The sequence below is a fragment of the Mercenaria mercenaria genome, chromosome 15 (assembly GCF_021730395.1).
Source record: "Mercenaria mercenaria strain notata chromosome 15, MADL_Memer_1, whole genome shotgun sequence".
In the NCBI taxonomy this organism is placed as follows: Eukaryota; Metazoa; Mollusca; class Bivalvia; order Venerida; family Veneridae; genus Mercenaria; species Mercenaria mercenaria.
In genome coordinates, this window is record NC_069375.1 from 49762335 (window position 1) to 49781786 (window position 19452).

Here is a 19452-nt window from a genome sequence, read left to right on the forward strand (position 1 = left end):
ACCTAAACATTAGTTAGTGCAAGAGCTTTGTCTACTGACTAAAAGTTCTTTACATGAAATATATCATGAAAAGTTAACATCAGATAGTCATGGAAAAATTGTTTCAAGGTTTTCTATTTACTTGAAGGTCCTAAAGGATCAGCAAAACATGGAAACATTTTTAACTTGTGATAGTTCACACAAGAGCCTACAGATCTTGTTGATCGAAAATACATCTAGCAATAACAAAAAAAACACTAAATATTCAAAGATTTCAACGAGGAACAACATTGGCTAATAATATTGCTATAAAGCATATTACATTGTATTATGACACATTTGGTTTTATTCTACCTTCAGTTAAAATGGAATCAGAAACATCAATGTCTTTGGTACTGATATCGTTCCTACACTCCTGCATAACTTTGAAGATTATGTATAGGCACTCCAGAGAATTTTATGGTGTTTTACATATCAAATTTGTACATTATTGTCATGCAATAACAGTTTCTAAATTTACATGATGAAAACTTTGTAAATTGGTTGCTGGTTAGAAACTGAGGGCAGAGATTAGAACACACACAGTGACAATAGCTTTGAAGGAGTCAACTGTGGCTGCTGTGTGTGCAATAGCAGGCAACATGTTCCACTGTCTTATAATTACTGTTCTAGGAATAAATGAATATTTGTAGGAATCTTTGGATGTGCCATTGTGTCTGAAAATTTATACCAGGTTGGTGAAGTCATTTTCATATGTGTGGTTGGGTTAATTTTTGAGATTGTCAATTGCTATTAAACAAATTCATACTACATTGTATTTATATAGTATTAGTATGTGTATATATACATATGTAATAAAAAGATTATTGGCTGTGCATTGAGAAATATGCACTTGTTCTTTAGCAGAATAAAGTGGCACAATATTTCCACAGCAGACCAATATGACGTCAGCTTTATGCTATATATGTACTGCACTTCAATTATTAGAACAAAATATCAGAAGGAGTTAATTCAAGATGAATCACAGATATTTCACTTGCCTAACTCAGTGAATAACAAGAAATATGGAACAGTACAATTCAGATTTCCTGAAAAGTTAATTAAAAACAATGATTTCCTGGTTCACAAGATTCATTTGAGCTTAAATGGTTGTATGTAACTTTGTCTGTAAACAAAAAAAAACACTAAATGCTCTCTTACCAAACAACATTACCAAGTCAATTACATATCAAAGCAATCCTATGGTATATAATGATTGATTTATTTGTCTTCCACCCATTGTAAATAATCAAGACATCATGTCCAGTCATAACATCTATCTAACTATCTTTCAGCTAATTAGTTATGTCTAGTAGTAGTAACTCTGGAATGTGCATGGAATTTCTGTACCAGCTGTCATAATGTGCTACACTAACCAGGTGTATGGTCAAGTACCAAATTAAATAATATTATATCATGGCATTGCTTCAAAATTATGGAGGGTTGTCATAATTATGCTGCTACATTGCATATTCAATACAGTTTTTCCTGCTGCTTTAAAATAATAGGGTTTGATATCCACCATAACTGCTATATGGCATATTTCAAGCAACTGCTTCAAAATAATGCCAGGGTTCAATATTCACCATAACACTAACTGCTTTATGGCATATTTCATGCAGTTGCTTCGAAACAATGGGGCCTGATATCCACCATAACACTAACTGCTCTACGGCATATTTCATGCAGTTGCTGCGAAACAATGGGACATGATATCCACCATAACACTAACTGCTCTATGGCATATTTCATGCAGTTTCTTCAAAACAATGGGGCCTGATATCCACCATAACACTAACTGCTCTATGGCATATTTCATGCAGTTGCTTCAAAAGAATGGGTTGCATATTTCATGCTGTTGCTTCAAAACAATGGGGCTTGATATCCACCATAACACTAACTGCAATATGGCATATTTCATGCAGTTGCTTCAAAATAATGGGGCCTGATATCCACCATAACACTTAATGGGGCCTGATATCCACCATAACACTTACTGCTCTATGGCATATTTCATGCTGTTGCTTCAAAACAATGGGGCATGATATCCACCATAACACTTACTGCCTGCTCTATGGCATATTTCATGCAGTTGCTTCAAAACAATGGGGCCTGATATCCACCATAACACTAACCACTCTATGGCATATTTTATGCCGTTGCTTCAAAACAATGGGGCATGATATCCACCATAACACTTACTGCCTGCTCTATGGCATATTTCATGCAGTTGCTTCAAAACAATGGGGCCTGATATCCACCATAACACTAACCGCTCTATGGCATATTTTATGCCGTTGCTTCAAAATAATGGGGCTTGATATCCACCATAACACTAACTGCAATATGGCATATTTCATGCAGTTGCTTCAAAATAATGGGGCCTGATATCCACCATAACACTTAATGGGGCCTGATATCCACCATAACACTTACTGCTCTATGGCATATTTCATGCTGTTGCTTCAAAACAATGGGGCCTGATATCCACCATAACACTAACTGCTATATGGCATATTTCATGCTGTTGCTTCAAAACAATGGGGCCTGATATCCACCATAACACTAACTGCTCTATGGCATATTTCATGCTGTTGCTTCAAAACAAATGGGGCCTGATATCCACCATAACACTAACTGCTCTATGGCATATTTTATGCAGTTGCTTCAAAACAATGGGGCATGATATCCACCATAACACTTACTGCCTGCTCTATGGCATATTTCATGCAGTTGCTTCAAAACAATGGGGCCTGATATCCACCATAACACTAACCGCTCTATGGCATATTTTATGCCGTTGCTTCAAAATAATGGGGCTTGATATCCACCATAACACTAACTGCTCTATGGCATATTTCATGCAGTTGCTGCAAAACAATGGGGCCTGATATCCACCATAACACTAACTGCTCTATGGCATATTTCATGCTGTTGCTTCAAAATAATGGGGCTTGATATCCACCATAACACTTACTGCTCTATGGCATATTTCATGCTGTTGCTTCAAAACAATGAGGTCTGATATCCACCATAACACTAACTGCTCTATGGCATATTTCATGCTGTTGCTTCAAAAATAATGGGGTTTTGATATCCACCATAACACTAACTGCTCTATGGCATATTTCATGCTGTTGCTTCAAAACAATGGGGCCTGATATCCACCATAACTCTAGCTGTTCTATGGCATATTTCATGCAGTTGCTTCAAAATAATGGGGCCTGATATCCACCAAAACACTAGCTGTTCTATGGCATATTTCATGTTGTTGCTTCAAAACAATGACGCCTGATATCCACCATAACACTTACTGCTCTATGGCATATTTCATGCTGTTGCTTCAAAACATTGACGCCTGATATCCACCATAACACTAACTGTTCTATGGCATATTTCATGCTGTTGCTTCAAAACAATGACGCCTGATATCCACCATAACACTAACTGCTCTATGGCATATTTCATGCTGTTGCTTCAAAACAATGGGGCCTGATATCCACCATAACACTAACTGCTCTATGGCATATTTCATGTTGTTGCTTCAAAACAATGGGGCCTGATATCCACCATAACACTTACTGCTCTATGGCATATTTCATGCAGTTGCTTCAAAATAATGGGGCCTGATATCCACCACAACACTTAATGCTCTATGGCAAATTTTCATGCAGTTGCTTCTGAATCAAAACAATTGGGCCTGATATCCACCATAACACTTACTGCTATATGGCATATTTCATGCAGTTGCTTCTGAATAAAAACAATGGGGCCTGATATCCACCATAACACTAACTGCTATACGGCATATTTCATGCAGTTGCTTCTGAATCAAAATAAGTGAACAAAAAAAGGATCTGCCAAATAAAAACAAAAGCACTGCAAGGCAGAGCAATATACACAAAGCTAAGTCGTATACGACCTTTGACACCTAAGTGTGACCTTGACCTTGAAGCGAGTCATCCGAAACATGCACCCTGCATGTTGTCTCAGTGTGGTGAACATTTGTGCTAAGTTTCTTTGAAATCCTTTAAGCAGTCCAAGAGTTACAGAACAGACACGAAACAAACTGATATGACCTTTGAACCCTAAGTACGACCTTGAAGCGAGACATTCAAAACATGTGCTCTGCACGTCATATCAGTGTGGTGAACATTTGTCAAGTTTCTTTGAAATCATCAAGGGGTTCAAGAGTTACAGAGTGGACACAAAATTGCTAACGGAAGGACAGACGGACACCATGTGTGTAACATAATACATCCCTTCGGGCGTATAAAAATTATTGCTTGACCTCCAATAGTGACCTTGACCTTTGACCTACGAGCATAAGTCCTGTATGTGCATAATCTACTTAATGCCCTCTTTTCACATACAAAGTTTCATGAACCTAGCTTGAATACATTTTGAGTAATTGCAGGATCCAGGGAGATAATTAAATTCCTTTGACCTAGAGGTCATCAGGACAAACATTCTGATCAATTCTCATGAGTTTCAAACTTAAAATTAGGTCTCTAGAATGTTAACAAGCTTTACTTTTGATTTGACCTGGTGACCTAGTTTTTGACCCACCTAACCCAGACTTGAATTAAAGATCATCAAGAATAACATTCTGACTAAGTTTCATTAAGATATGGTCATAAATGTGGCCTCTAGAGTGTTAACTATCTTTTCCTTTGATTTGACCTAGTGACCTAGTTTTTTACCCCACCTGACCCAGATTTGAATCTGACCTATAGATCATCAAGATTAACATTCTGACCTAGTTCCATTAAGGTATGGTCAAAAATGTGGCCTCTACAGTTTAAACTAGCTTTTCTTTTGATCTGACCTGGTGACCTAGTTTTTGATCCTTCATGACCCAGATTCTAACTGGACCTTGAGAATATCAAGATTACCATTTTGACTCAGTTTCATAAAGATACAGTCTTAAATGTGGCCTCTACAGTGTTAACAAGCTTTACCTTTGATTTGACTCGGTGACCTAGTTTTTGACCTGACATGACCCAGGTTCGAACTTGACCTAAAGATTATCAAAATTAACATTCTGACAAAGTTTCATAAAGATACAATAATAAATGTGGCCTCTAGAGTGTTAACAAGCTTTTCCTTTGATTTGACCTAGTGACCTAGTTTTTGACCCCACCTGACCCAGATTCAAACTGGACCTATACAGCCTCAAGATTAACATTCTCACTAAGTTTCATCAAGATATGGTCATAAATGTGGCTTCTACAGTGTAAACTAGCTTTTCCTTTGATCTGATGACCGAATTTTTGATCCCACATGACCCAGATTCAAACTGGACCTTGAGATCATCAAGATTAACATTCTGACCAAGTTTCACGAAGATATATCATAAATGTGGCCTCTACAGAGTTAACAAGCTTTTCCTTTGATTTGACCTGGTGACCTAGTTTTTGACCCCAGATGACCCAATATCAAACTTATCCAAGGCTTTATTGAGGGTAACATTCTGACCAAGTTTCATTAAGATTGGGCCCAAATTGTGACCTCTAGAGTGTTAAGATTTTTCTTTGATTTGACCTGGTGACCTAGTTTTTGACCCCAGATGACCCAATATCGAACTCGTCCAAGATTTTATTGAGGGTTACATTCTGACCAAGTTTCATTAAGATTGGGCCAAAAATGTATCCTCTAGAGTGTTAACAAGCTTTTTCTTTGATTTGACCTGGTGACCTAGTTTTAAACCCCAGATGACCCAATATCGAACTCGTCCAAGATTTTATTGAGAGTAACATTTTGACCAAGTTTCATTAAGATTGGGCCAAAACTGTGACCTCTAGAGTGTTAACAAGCTTTTCCTTTGATCTGACCTGGTGACCTAGTTTTTGACCCAAGATGACCCAATATCGAACTCATCCATATCGAACTCATCCAAGATTTATTTCAGGGTAACATTCTGACCAAGTTACATTAAGATTGGCTCAAATTTGTGACCTCTAGAGTGTTAACAGTCAAATTGTTGACCCCGACGACGACGGACGACGGACAACGACTGACAACGGACACAGGGCGATCACAAAAGCTCACCTTTGAGCACTTTGTGCTCAGGTGAGCTAAAAACTGTTTACGTTCCCCATTTTTGTGGGGACAGTCGAGTAACCATAAAGCAGATACTTTATTGTTTGGCCTAACCACTCAGATACAGACATCTCCACAAACAATAATGTGTAGATCATCAAACAACAAGAGATCACAGAGTGATCTTGGCACCCACCATTGAGCCATTTTTGAATGTTCGAAGTTTCAAGACTAGCTCAAGGTCAAAATCAAGGTCAAATTTCATTTCAGTACACAACACTCTGCATGTGGTCCATGCATGAGACATGTGAAAGTAGGTCACTAGATCAATTTCAAGGTCAAAGTTCATTTCAGAACACAAAACTATGCATGTGGTCCAAATTTGAAGCCTGTAGCTTCAGAAATGTGAAAGTAGGTCACTGGGTCAAAATCAAGGTCAAATTTCATTTCTGAACACAAAACTATGCATGTGGTCCAACTTTGAAGCCTGTACCTTCAAAAATGTGAAAGTAGGTCACTAGGTCAATGTCAAGTTAAAAGTTTTTTTCGGTGCACAAAACTATGCACATGGTCCAAATTTGAAGGCTGTAGCTACAGAAATGTGAAAGTAGGTCACTAGGTCAAAATCAAGGTCAACTCATGTCAAGGTTCATCTTGCCATTCAAAACTATACATGTGGTCCAAATTTAAATGTTGTAGGTTATTGACAAGAAGATTTTATGAGCATTTTCCTATATAAGTCTATATGAACCATGTGACCCCCGGGGCGGGGCTATATTTGACCCTAGGGGGATAATTTGAACAAACTTGGTAGAGAACCACTAGATGATGCTACATTACAAATATCAAAGCCCTATAGGCTTTGTGGTTTGAACAAGAAGATTTTCAAAACTTTTCCCTATATTAAAGTCTGTGTAATGTTTATGTGTTCCAGGTCACTGTGACCTTGACCTTTGGCCTTAAAATCTTTAGGAATCATCTGCTGGTCAAGACCAGCCTCCCTATTAACTTTCATGATCCTAGGCTCAAGTGTTCTTGAGTTATCATCCAGAAACTGTTTAACTGTTCTGGGTCACTGTGACCTTGATGGTTTAAACTTTGACCTACTGACTTCAAAATTATTAGGGGTCATGCATCTGCTGGTCATGGCCAACCTCCCTATCAAGTTCAACTTTAATGATCCTAGGCCCAAGTGTTCTGGAGTTATAATCCGGACACCGATTGGTCTATGGACCGACCGACCAACATACCAACAGACATCTACAAAACAATATAGCCTACCTCTCCTTCTTACAAGGTGAGCATAATAATGACAGCGATAATAAATAAAAATTGGAAATTCAATTCATTATAAACTTGCAAGAATATTTCTGATGAAAACAGTTAACTTTCATGTTAGTTACCAGTGTAGCATAATTATTGGCTTTTGCGACTTTGAAAAATAGGGATTTCGTTGGATTAGTAATAAAATTGGTTATTTTTGGACCTAGCTTGTATATTTTGTATCAAAAAATGTCTTATATATTGTTCTAAATTTCCTGAAAAATTTATTCAGTTCTCTTTGGTAGTTTCAAAGTTATATTACAAACAGGCTACTGGTAGCATTAGCCTTACTCATTTGACTTATTGGGATGACTTAATTATTTTATGGTCTGATATTTTATAGTGGTCATCCCTCTAAGCCTTACCCGTATCTGCATTTTACTGTTAGGAAAACGAAGACATTAAAAAATCCAAAAAAAGTCATAATATACTGGTCAGACTTACTTGCTTTAATAAATTAAACATTAATACTCATGTATAAAAACTTAAATTGGGTTGAATTTAATCCATATTTTAAAAAAGAGACTTAAATCTTTGAAAATATGATTTGACAAGTGCGAGGAGATATCTACCCTGACACCAGTTTCAATAAACAAAACACTGCCAGTGACATCAAATTGCAGAAACAAAACACAAAATATACATTCATAAAATGTAAACGAGGGAAGTTTATGCTTTAATGTCAACATAAATTCATTATCAGAGATGTTATCATTACAAATACTCTGCACTTGTACCAGAAAACGTTCCCAATGGATTTCAGTTGGGGATTTCCTAACAGAAATATGCAGAATAAGTCTGGACGTGATGGAGACAGCGACTGTCAAAAGTTACCACGCTGTCCCGAAACATCCTATTATTTGGACTACTTAGAGGTAGCATTAGAAAGGTTGTTTAGTGTATACCTGTAGTGGATGTTTTTTTTCTTTTTTTTTATTTTTAAGTGTAAAAAAAATTGTTTGTTTCCGGTATCCCGACCTACCCTAAATTTTTGGCACGACCCCAAATGTTTTTATGGCCTTGGAGAATATTTTTTCTACTTTTTGAAAAAAAAGTTGCAAGAATGCACTTTTTATGCTTTAAACATGGTCAGTGTTGTTAGAAATCAACTTACTGATGCGCTCTAAAGGCATAACCCCCTTAATTATATTCATTTTTTGACACAAAAATAATTTCCGAAAAGTCTCACTTCATAAAAAAACATTCCAAAAAAAAAGATAATATCACTAAAAATTAAACTGGTTACAATTCATTTATTATAGTGCAGTTAATTTTGTATGACATTTAACAAATAAATATATATAAAATAGGTAAAATTGATTGTTCTTATAGTCTCTTTTAAATTCTTGATTCAATCAGGTCACTCAAATTCATTTTTGAAAGACCCTGATTCAATAAAACACTGAACTATCATTTATCAAAAAAGACTGAAAAACACGATCAAAGATTCTTGAATAATAGAACAAATGTGCTTATTGACTGCACTGACAACATTATTCTACTAAGTACTATGAAATGCAAATTAGCATGTTTAAAGGGCAGTGTGTACATGTAGTATTTTGTCCGAGTACTGTTACACAAGGTATCAATTATATGGTAAAGCTCGATTAGCATGCAATTATTTCTGGCAGAGAATGTGTAAAATGATAAACACAAACCTTCCATGTCGTTAACTGGAGAAAATTCCCCTTTATTTGGCATTTCTAAGTATCAATATTGGCTCTTCTCAGTGTCCAATTAGTGTGTTCTAAAAATAGATATGTCAGCCTCTGCAACTGTACTAAAGAATTATTTTGAACGAAAATATTTTGCGCCTATTTTATGATCAAAAACCACTAAATGTTCTACGGTATCAATCAACGGTTGTTCTACAGGGTAATTGACAACGTGTTGACGACGTCACGTTTTGGGACAACGTGATAACTTTTGATAAAGGAACGACAACTATAAAATATCAGATCATAAAATAAGTCATCTCGATAAGCCAAATGAGTACAGTAAGGCTGGCCTACATGTGTTGGAGGTGATTGTAGTATGAAAAGTTGGTCCGTTTCAGATTCCAAAGTTCTTACTTCAAAGAACTTGGTCTATTATGTTATGTATCATAATATCTATTCAGTTATTATACTTGGAGAAATACATTTTGGGCCTTATACTAATTAATGATGATATGCTAATCTGGGCAAAAGTAAACAGTGACATAACGATATAGTTTAGCGATGTTGAATGTTTTTCTTCTTGACTCATGAAACAAGATTACCGTTTGTATAAGTTTTGTGAAGAAATCCATTCTTAGCTTGGCTCAGTACAATTGTGTACTACCACTGAAAACTTAATTTATTATAAACAAATGACTGTCATACATGGAGTTTATAGTCTGGTGGTTTTAGCCCCTGAAAAAAGTTTATGAGGGCCGGAATGTTAATGCTTAGAGACAAAGACTTTATTGAAGGTTAAACATCCCTGGTTCATCTGGGCGCTGTCTCCAAAATAATATATGACCATTATATGCAAATTATAGAGGTCAAACGGTCATGCGTTAAAACTGATATTTTCACATAATTTTCGGCACTGATGCAATGATTCATGAATAATTTCACATTATACAGGATTTGATTTACAATTATAGGTTTAAATAAACCATACACTTGTATCCAATTAATAAATTATGACTCGCACTCGAAAACGCATTGCATGCTCATATATAAAGGTTAAAGGTCATAGGGTATATATACAGAACAAAATAGCTAAACGCATTTGCTAATTTTCCAATATCTTTGCAAATTCGGTAAATACAATTTTGAAATTTGGCATACTTTTAGCACAAAGTGTGGTTAATAAAAATATAAAATTTCAAAAATATTAAGTGACGCCAACCTATAATTTTATTCAATTTACTAACTCACCCCATTTGTAAAAAAGTCACAAAAACACATAAAAGCTTTTTCTAGTAAACAAGTGAATACCATTTGTAAGAATAAGAACTGTTCATACTAATATTTTTAGCGAATGGTTAAATATAATGCATGCTGTTTTTAGAAAATGCAAGTTAACGAAGTTATTTCATTATCTTCCCAAAATACGTTTTCGTTTTAAGTATGTACATGCACATTGTAAACATTTTTGTTTACTTTTTGTGACCTGTCAAAAATTGGTTGAAATCGTAAAATGAATGAATATTATATCTGAAGACGTCTTTTGGTTTTGTTGGAAGTTCGGCATTTTATCAATAACATATTGTTCTGAGTGTACACTACATTTCAAGAAGTATTTTATGTTATTTTTTTTTTGAAGATATTGGCAAACAAAAATAGGGGCACATAGCTATTTTGTTCAGTATATATTAGTTATAAAATTATACAATTTTAGAAAAGCTTTTATTTTACAAATTAAAAACGTTCCAGTAAATCTTTATGTAATATTTGCATACATATTTTCATGAAATACTGTTGAATACTTCTGGCAGGACATGTTGTAAAGTTTTAAATGTTTGTTTGTGTTGCTTTACTAGCTCGACTTTTCGAAGAAAAACTAGAGCTATTGCACTCGCCACAGCGTCGAAGTCGGCGTCGCCGTTGGTTAAAGTTTTTGATAAAGTCAAATATCTCTGTTACTATCAAAGCTGTTGACTTGAAACTTAACATATTTATTTACTATCAAAGTCTACACCAGAAGAAACAATCTCCATAACTCTGATTTGAATTTTGATGGAGTTATGCCCCCTTTTGACTAAAAATTTTGGTTAAAGTTTTTGATAAAGTCAAATATCTCTGTTACGTATGATCAAAACTATTGACTTGAAACTTTAAATACATGTAGTTCTTTACTATCAAAGTCTCCACCAGGAGAAATAAACCCTGTAACTCTGATTTGAATTTTTATAGAGTTATGCCCCTTGTTAGCTTATATTTTCTGGTTAAAGTTTTATCAAGTTTTTACTGGCAAAGCTCTAATTCAGAGTCAAGCAATGAGAAAAGTCGAGAACGCTGTCTTACGGACGGATCTGACTTGTTTTAATTCGGGGTGAGACTACTTAACCAAATATTTCTGATTTCTTGTTAAGATAATTTCCTTTATCTAACTAATGCAATCAGTTTGATCATACAGATGCTTCTCAGTTTAAATGTCACAAATATATGTCATAGGTCGCAGTAAGTGCAATGAAATATAAATAAACATGATCATATTACCTACTGAAAAGATACATAACCGTGCCTATAAAAGGGTATTATTTATCAACTACAACAATGCTTACTTTTATTGATAAACTATTCAATCACGTTAATATAACAAAAAGGATATAAACTGGTATAGACAGTTTGCTGCACATTGTATCTCCTCTCATTATATGCAAATCAAATGTCAACTTGTTACCTTGAATAAATTTTCACTTATGTTCAGGACAAGCATAATTTAATATGATAAAAGAATGTGGTTTGTTGGGATACATTTCCTTAAATTGTTCCTTTAAAAATCAATCCCTTGAACCATTTCTTTGAAAATCTTTAAAAAGGTATTAAAAGGGGGTAATTTAAAAGTGTCAGTTGTAAGAGTTATGTTTTCTTTTCCAGTAAATGTATCTATCCCAGTATGCAGTTTATATAAACTTCTTTTCCCATTTGTAACGTTCAGGACAAATAAATTTGATAAAGGGAGATAATTTGCAAAAGTAAGCACGATGGCAACATTTCCTCTCAACGTACCTTGTCATAATGTGAAAAAGTTGCACAAAATCTCTTAGATAATTTTGGAGTTGTCCTAACACAAAAATTAATTAAAGGAAGGTTATTATGAAGAAAGCAATGTTAAGTTATGGTTCTTGTACACAAGAACGTCTCTTAATGTCCTCTAATTTTGTATGCAGATTGAATAAAGTCTCTTCATCACTTTTAGAGTTATAGCCTGGACAACTCAACTAGATAAAATAAGATAAGTCCAAAAGGTTCTTGTACACAGCAATTTGTCTTAATGTCACCTATTTTTGTCTTTGTATGCAGTTCCCTTCGCACGTTTACACCAAATGCCACTAAGGATGATCAAAGTAGATGATTGGTAAAATCAAACAATAAATTGTTACCAATGCCATCCGTCTAGGGGCATTTTTCACAAACCGCATGCTAATACAGCATTTTCTTTTCAAAGTAGCTGGCGGGAGGCATATGTATATAAATGATAACTATATGTATTATAATTCATGAAGAGGTGTGTACTGTATGGCCATGTGTATATAAATTATAACTATATATATGATATAATTCATGAAGAGGTATGTACTTTAAGATTGTCTGGAAATCTATAATTGCTGAATGCTTTCAAATGTTGATATCTGCATTTTAGAGAACAAATGAGATTTATTTTTATATTGGGAAGAAATAAGAAATAAAAATGTTATTAAATATTATATCATATTTAAGGATAGTAATTATTAAACAAATGAAATGCAAGATATTTATATGGTACTAATTAATAAAACAACAGTGAAAGTTAATACCAGTATTGGTCAATGCATATCTACAATTGTATTGCAATCATAACAAGTATTACCTATATATACAATAAAGTTGTGACTTGCGTCTGTGTTCATATTCTGGAAATGTGATATTGTTAATAGCTTATATTTATCAGAACCAAACGTAATTTCATTTTTGAATTAGTTCTAAAACTGACGAAAACACATTTATTATACTATATGATATAAAAGGGAAGTAATTTTATCTACAAACAAAAAGGAAACTTAATGTGGGTGCATGTGACCTTGACCTTTGCACATGTCATATTGTTTATAATGGTGAATATTTAAGCCAATATATTTATTATGTAAGTATGATGTCGGCTGTATGTGGGAGTTACTAAAACATGTACACATACTTGTAAACTCATGATTACAGAACAATATTCAGTATTGTCAAATAATTCGTTTATGTGAAGTTACCAGAATAGCAGCATAGGGCAATGAGTTCATATAAACTTTCGGAACTATTTAACTGCGTTCCTACATGAAAACTCATCAAGGTTATTTGGTATATAACACAACATTTACATGTTTTGATATAAAAGTTTGGAAAAGGTAAAGTTTCTTGTTAAAAGTGGGTAATGGACGAAAGTCCGCACCTGAAATGGATGGAACAACTTATTTCCAGCGGAGCCCACGGCAGGTGTGATATTTACCTTCCCAACATCCAGTGTAGGCCGATAGTGCTGGAAACAGTACCAGTACTGAACACTAGTCGGGATATCAGCCGCGACCTTGAATCGAACCCGGACAGCTGGAGTTGTAGCCCAGCCTGCTAAACACTGGGCCACTCACTCTCTATCAATGAAGAGTTTTAATGAACAAAGGACATAATATAATTAAGCAACGTATGTACCAATAAGCTTCATCTGGTGAAAGAATGCACTTTAAAATAATTTACATAACGAATTATTCAAAAGTCATTTAGAGATGCTTGTTAACTAAGCACTGAAACTTAATGTTCATTGTGTAATAATGTAACGTAGATTTTGGTAATAAATGGTACGCTAAACAAAGCCTGATATACTAGTACTCAGTGGTAGACAGTCATTGCTAAAAGGGTAGTAAATTGTGGGAGGGAACATTTTATTTATTAAAATTATGCGACTTGAAATAAGAACTCACAAATATAAAAAAAAATCGAATTATACCTATTTTATGCAGTACATTTTTTCAAAAGTAAATAGAAGCATCGGTACATACGTTACCATGAAAGCATGCTGAAATATAACAAGAGCACCGCCTTGCGGGTGCAGATGCTCATCTGATTTTTTTGTCTCTGTATAATAGAAATATTGTCATACCCATGACATTTTAAGTCCAAAAGAGGTCATTATTCTTGAAAACAAAAAACAATGTAGAGTTACTGTACTTGCCGTGCATAGTCAGCTTTAAATGGCGAATAACTGCTACAAGTTTTAAAGCAATAGCTTTGACCGTTAATGAGAAAACTTTACCTAAACGCAAAATTTATGCAAGAAATCTGATATTTTCTAAGTCCAAAGTAAGCAGGATAGAGTTATGTTTCTTGCTTTACAGAGTCAGCTTTTGATGGTTAACAAGTGTTGCAAGTTTTAAAGTAATAGCTTTGATAGTTTAGGAGAAAAACTGACCTAAACACAAAACTTGAACAAGAAATTTGATATTTTCTATGTCTAAAAGGGGCCATAATTCTTGCAAAAAGCAGGATGGAGTTATGTTTCTTGTTATACAGAGTCAGCTTTTGATGGTTAACAAGTGTTACAAGTTTTAAAGCAATAGCTTTGATAGTTTTTGAGAAAATTGACCTAAACATAAAACTTAAATAAGAAATCTGATATTGTTTAGTCCAAAAGGGGCCAATTTTCTTGCAAAAAGCAGAATGGAGTTATGTTTCTTGCTGAGCAAAATCAGCTATTGATAGTGAACAAGTGATGCAAGTTTTAAAGTAATAGCTTTGATAGTTTAGGAGAAAAGTTGACCTAAACATAAAACTTTGCCTGGCAACACCGACGCAGACGCAGACGCCGATGACGATCAAGTGATGACAATAATTTTCAAAAAATCAGATAGGCTAATAAGGAACCCCATATTCTATAACAATGCTTAAGATATCTGTGTTAAAATAGATACAAAATATGCAGACATAGGGAATATACAACTATCAAATATGTTCTGCTGTACATGATATATATTGATGATAACGTAAGTGTCAAGGAGCTGAGGTCTGATTTAACAAGTACATGATACGGTAAATATTGATCTTTATGTCTATAGTACTGATTGTGACCATCTGCTGATACGTTTTTTATATAACTGAACAATCCCTTAAGCAAGTACGATACCACAGACCTTTTGACAAAAGCTTTGTAACAATCAACTGATGCCAGTAACGTAAGTACTATTTAGACCACTGAATAGAAAGTATTGTCATTTAGTGTTTAATGATATTGTTCAGACAACTAAATTCTATAAAGGGAGATAATTTAAAAAATGAGCTAGATACACTCATGACTTTATACACTTCAGTTTCTTTCAATGGACTTTATCGTTTTGTGAAATTTCAACAAAAATGATCAGTTAAATTAAGCGTAATTCTTTGGAAAAGAAATATTATATGTACGTTTAATAAAGGGGGATAATTCAAAAAGTAAGCTAAATAAATTTATTGTACTTGTACAAAGCACTTTTCCTTAATGTCCTTAATGTTTGTATGAAGTTTGAATAAATTCCATTCATTACTTTTGGATAACATAGTAATAGTATCTATAGATGACAACGTCTCGAGGTAAATAGATAAAATGCATGACCTTTGACCCTAATTTTAGACATTGTTTCTATTTTTCATGTTTTGTTTTAGGCTTGCATCAATTCTTAATGACTAAAAAATAGTTTCATAATACATTTAAGGTACAATTTTCCAGAAAAATTGCCAGTACATAATCATTGAAATAAAAGCTACACAAAAAAATCGCAAAATCAGAATTTCATCGCATGACCTTTTGACCCCTCTAATTTACATAAAACATTGTTATATTTTTGGAGACAGCTATCAAAGTAACCAGTAAGGTTCAAGCTTCCACAAATATGTTGTCTTCTGGCATTAACATGCCGGCCCTCATAAAATGATTTCTAGAGCACTTTTGTCGCTAAAACCACCTGACTATTAGTTATTCATACGGTTCTACAAATACAGCTAATTTATATACATGTATTTAGTCAAGTTAAATTCATTTAATGAGGAATTTCTACACTTAAAGTTTATAATTTTAGTGAAAGCTGTCCACTGGATGTCTTTAACCAAGCTTTTTTCACGTTGATGCAAGCATAGATACTTGAATTACAAAATGTAGTAATGATTATAATTACTGCTTCTTAAGCACAACAATTTAAAGTTATTCTCGTTTAAAGGTTTCTCCTTATCCGTTGAATACTTCAAACTCTAAATTCATATTTAATTACACGGTGTTTAAGCCTTCTTTGAAAACAAAATTTATAATCCAAAGTCAGCAGAGCATAAAGATTAATGAAGGAAAAAAAAACAAATTCGATAACATTTATTGATACTCGTAGAAATATTGATTGATAGCTTCAATAGCTTTACAAAAATGAATGCCTTTCAAAATAAATTTAATACTACTTTCGCTGTAAATACCATGAATATTCTGTTTATAGAATTCGGCGTGACGATTGCACTGCAGAGGTTGTGTAGATGAATAGGATGTTACGGCGAAAAACACATTCAGTCCTTCAAATCTTCAATTTTAGATCGATCGGCAATTTCCGAACGATTACATATTACACGTATCTATTTTTTGTTTTCGCCATCCTTCTTTTATGTCAGTGCCGAAATGGTATACTGAGACAATGTCATTGAACGGAAAATGCCGATTGTCCTTACAGGTCCTCTACCTCAATATTTTATATTGGAAGGTGGCTTCCAATCTAGGAACTCTGAGCTCGACTCGGAAACAGTGCTTAATATTAAGCTTTAGGTAGATTTTTACCTTTCTAACTCTCTTTCATGCACAGGGGATACGCAATGATTGTTAACATATTATGGACATCTGTTAAAGAAATTTATAAAAAATGAAACGGTGTATATAAACCTGGAATGTTCACAATGGGAGCTACGGTAATAACATACATTTCAGCTCATAAACACATCAGATACTACATATATATTTGACCTTATATTTATATTTCGTGTATATTTTTAAAAGTGAATTAATTTTCCAGGTTCTACATGCAGGTATGGAAAGCAAAAATTATCAATGTACGAATTACAGTGATACAGTAAACTCAATAGCAGATATTGGATTAATGTTGCCTTAAACTCACATATTGATCTTGTAATAGTGTTGTTTTAATTTCAGTATTACCTTGGACTAATGCTAACTTGAACGAATTTAGTGACACTGGGTACATATTACATTGAACTAACTTCACCTGGAAAGAAAAACATCGTCGGATTGATAATTGAACTCACTACATTCCCTTTGATTTTAGTCATAGTAAAGGAATCTCCCAGGAGGCAGTCTCAACAATCCTCCAGAACGCAGTCTCAACAATCTCCCAGGAGGCAGTCTCAACAATCCCCCAGGAGGCAGTCTCAACAATCTCCCAGGAGGCAATTTCAACAATCTCCCAGGAGGCAGTCTCAACAATCTCCCAGGAGGCAGTTTAATCAATCTCCCAGGAGGCAATTTCAACAATCTCCCAGGAGGCAGTCTCAACAATCTCCCAGGAGGCAATTTCAAAAATCTCCCAGGAGGCAGTCTCAACAATCTCCCAGGAGGCAATTTCAACAATCTCCCAGGAGGCAGTATAAACAATCTCCTAGGAGGCAATTTCAACAATCTCCCAGGAGGCAATTTCAACAATCTCCCAGGAGGCAGTCTCAACAATCTCCCAGGAGGCAGTTTCAACAAATTCCCAGGAGGCAGTCTCAACAATCTCCCAGGAGGCAATTAACATCTTCCATAGAGCCAACATATGGAGGCAATCTCAATTTTTATAAACCACTTGAATGTATCTGTAATATGTAAGTTTTGTTTAGTGAAACACTTTCACGTCTCCCCGTTCTTGCATTCAGACAGTGTTGTTATATTTGCTGGTTCTTATGGATCAGGAAGTCGATTCAGTATCTATGTAATCGAATACCGCTTATGCCTGTGCTAGGGGGCGTGTGGGTGTTGCATTTTCCATAACCTCTTATGGACAGTCTCCAATTCAATAGTCTGCTTTTAATTGCTAGGATGCTTTCTATGCTTCAAAATAATCTTCTTAAAGATTGTTTTAATTTTGGGCAAGACTTGTCCGTTTTGGGAAAAAATCTTCCTCGCTATTCCCTATGCTTCCGATCAGAGTTCCTGTGCCTGAAACAGGTTGAACTATCTGCAAAGTAAGATTTAAGTATGTAAGCAGCGATGTGACAGTTTGTTTAACTTACTTTTTTCAGATCACTTGCATTCAGTTTGAAAACATAAGGTACATTTTTCTGTACTTGTGAACTGAGATCTAGAACAAAACCAGTCTGCTATATCATACCACTACAGTTACTGTTTGCGGAGGGCTTACTTTGTGATCTGCGCCTCAGGCTGTATTTCCTCTGTGCGCCTGAGGCTGTATTTCCTGTGATCTTTGTTGCGATGTGCGCCTGAGGCTGTATTTCCTGTGATCTTTGCTTCCAGGGAATCTACACTTACGTTTTAATTTTTGTTTTTATTATCAAAAGCATTTGCATGTTTTGACATCAAAAATACAAAGTGACTAACAAACCAGACATGCGTGTTCCCTATGACTTTGCAGAAACACCACTAAGTGCCCAGAGATAACAGTTTGATAACATATGACATTTGCAAAGGATCCAATTAAAGTACAAAAATACTATTTTAAAGGGAGATACTCAAACACTCAAACAAAATAAAAAATCCACTTGGGTTTCTACGAATATGTATCACTGGGGTTTCCATTTTCTTTGTCTCCGTATAAGAAAAGTCTATGTGAAAACGATGCCTCAATGCAAGGTAGAAAATTACATCTGACTGCGTATAAATGACGTCTCAGCGTATAAATGACGTCACAATGCAAGTAGATATCATCGTTAATGTATGTAAAAATGATAATTTTTTACCGTGAAAAACACGCGTTTGACATTTTGGAAACTTTCGTATCAGCTTTTAACCAGCTTTCATAGTTTAAAAAATAAAACCGAACATGAAAACAGTCCCTGTTTACCTATGACCTACAAGTATGGCGTTGATCTTTGAGATAGGGGCCTGGCTCGTCTCATTATGGGAAACATCTATGTCAAGAGATTCCCTTGATGAATGGTAGACTTGTGAACTGGATATGAAACATACCATTCATAATCTTTGACCTCCAATTGTGACTTCTACCTAGGGACTGTGTCTGTATGCGACATGTTTTCTAACTATTGGGAACATTTATGCCAAAAATTTCAAATTCCTTGTTCGTGGCAGAATTTCGGACCGGGCACGAAACAGACCCTGTTTGAAAGTGAAACAGACCTCGGACCTCTAAGTGTAATCTTGAATTGGAACTTAGGGTCTGGG

General features: G+C 34.8%; 1 protein-coding gene across 1 annotated transcript in view; it reads left to right on the forward strand.

Annotated features, from left to right (window-relative positions):
* LOC128548781 (activating signal cointegrator 1 complex subunit 2 homolog) overlaps positions 1 to 17922 on the forward strand; it is a 40519-nt gene extending 22597 nt beyond the window's left edge. The window contains exon 2 of the mRNA XM_053524235.1: positions 17288 to 17922. Within this exon, the coding sequence (XP_053380210.1) occupies positions 17288 to 17922 (635 nt within the window). The remainder of the gene's footprint in view (positions 1 to 17287) is intronic.
* The last annotated feature ends 1530 nt before the right edge of the window (positions 17923 to 19452 follow it).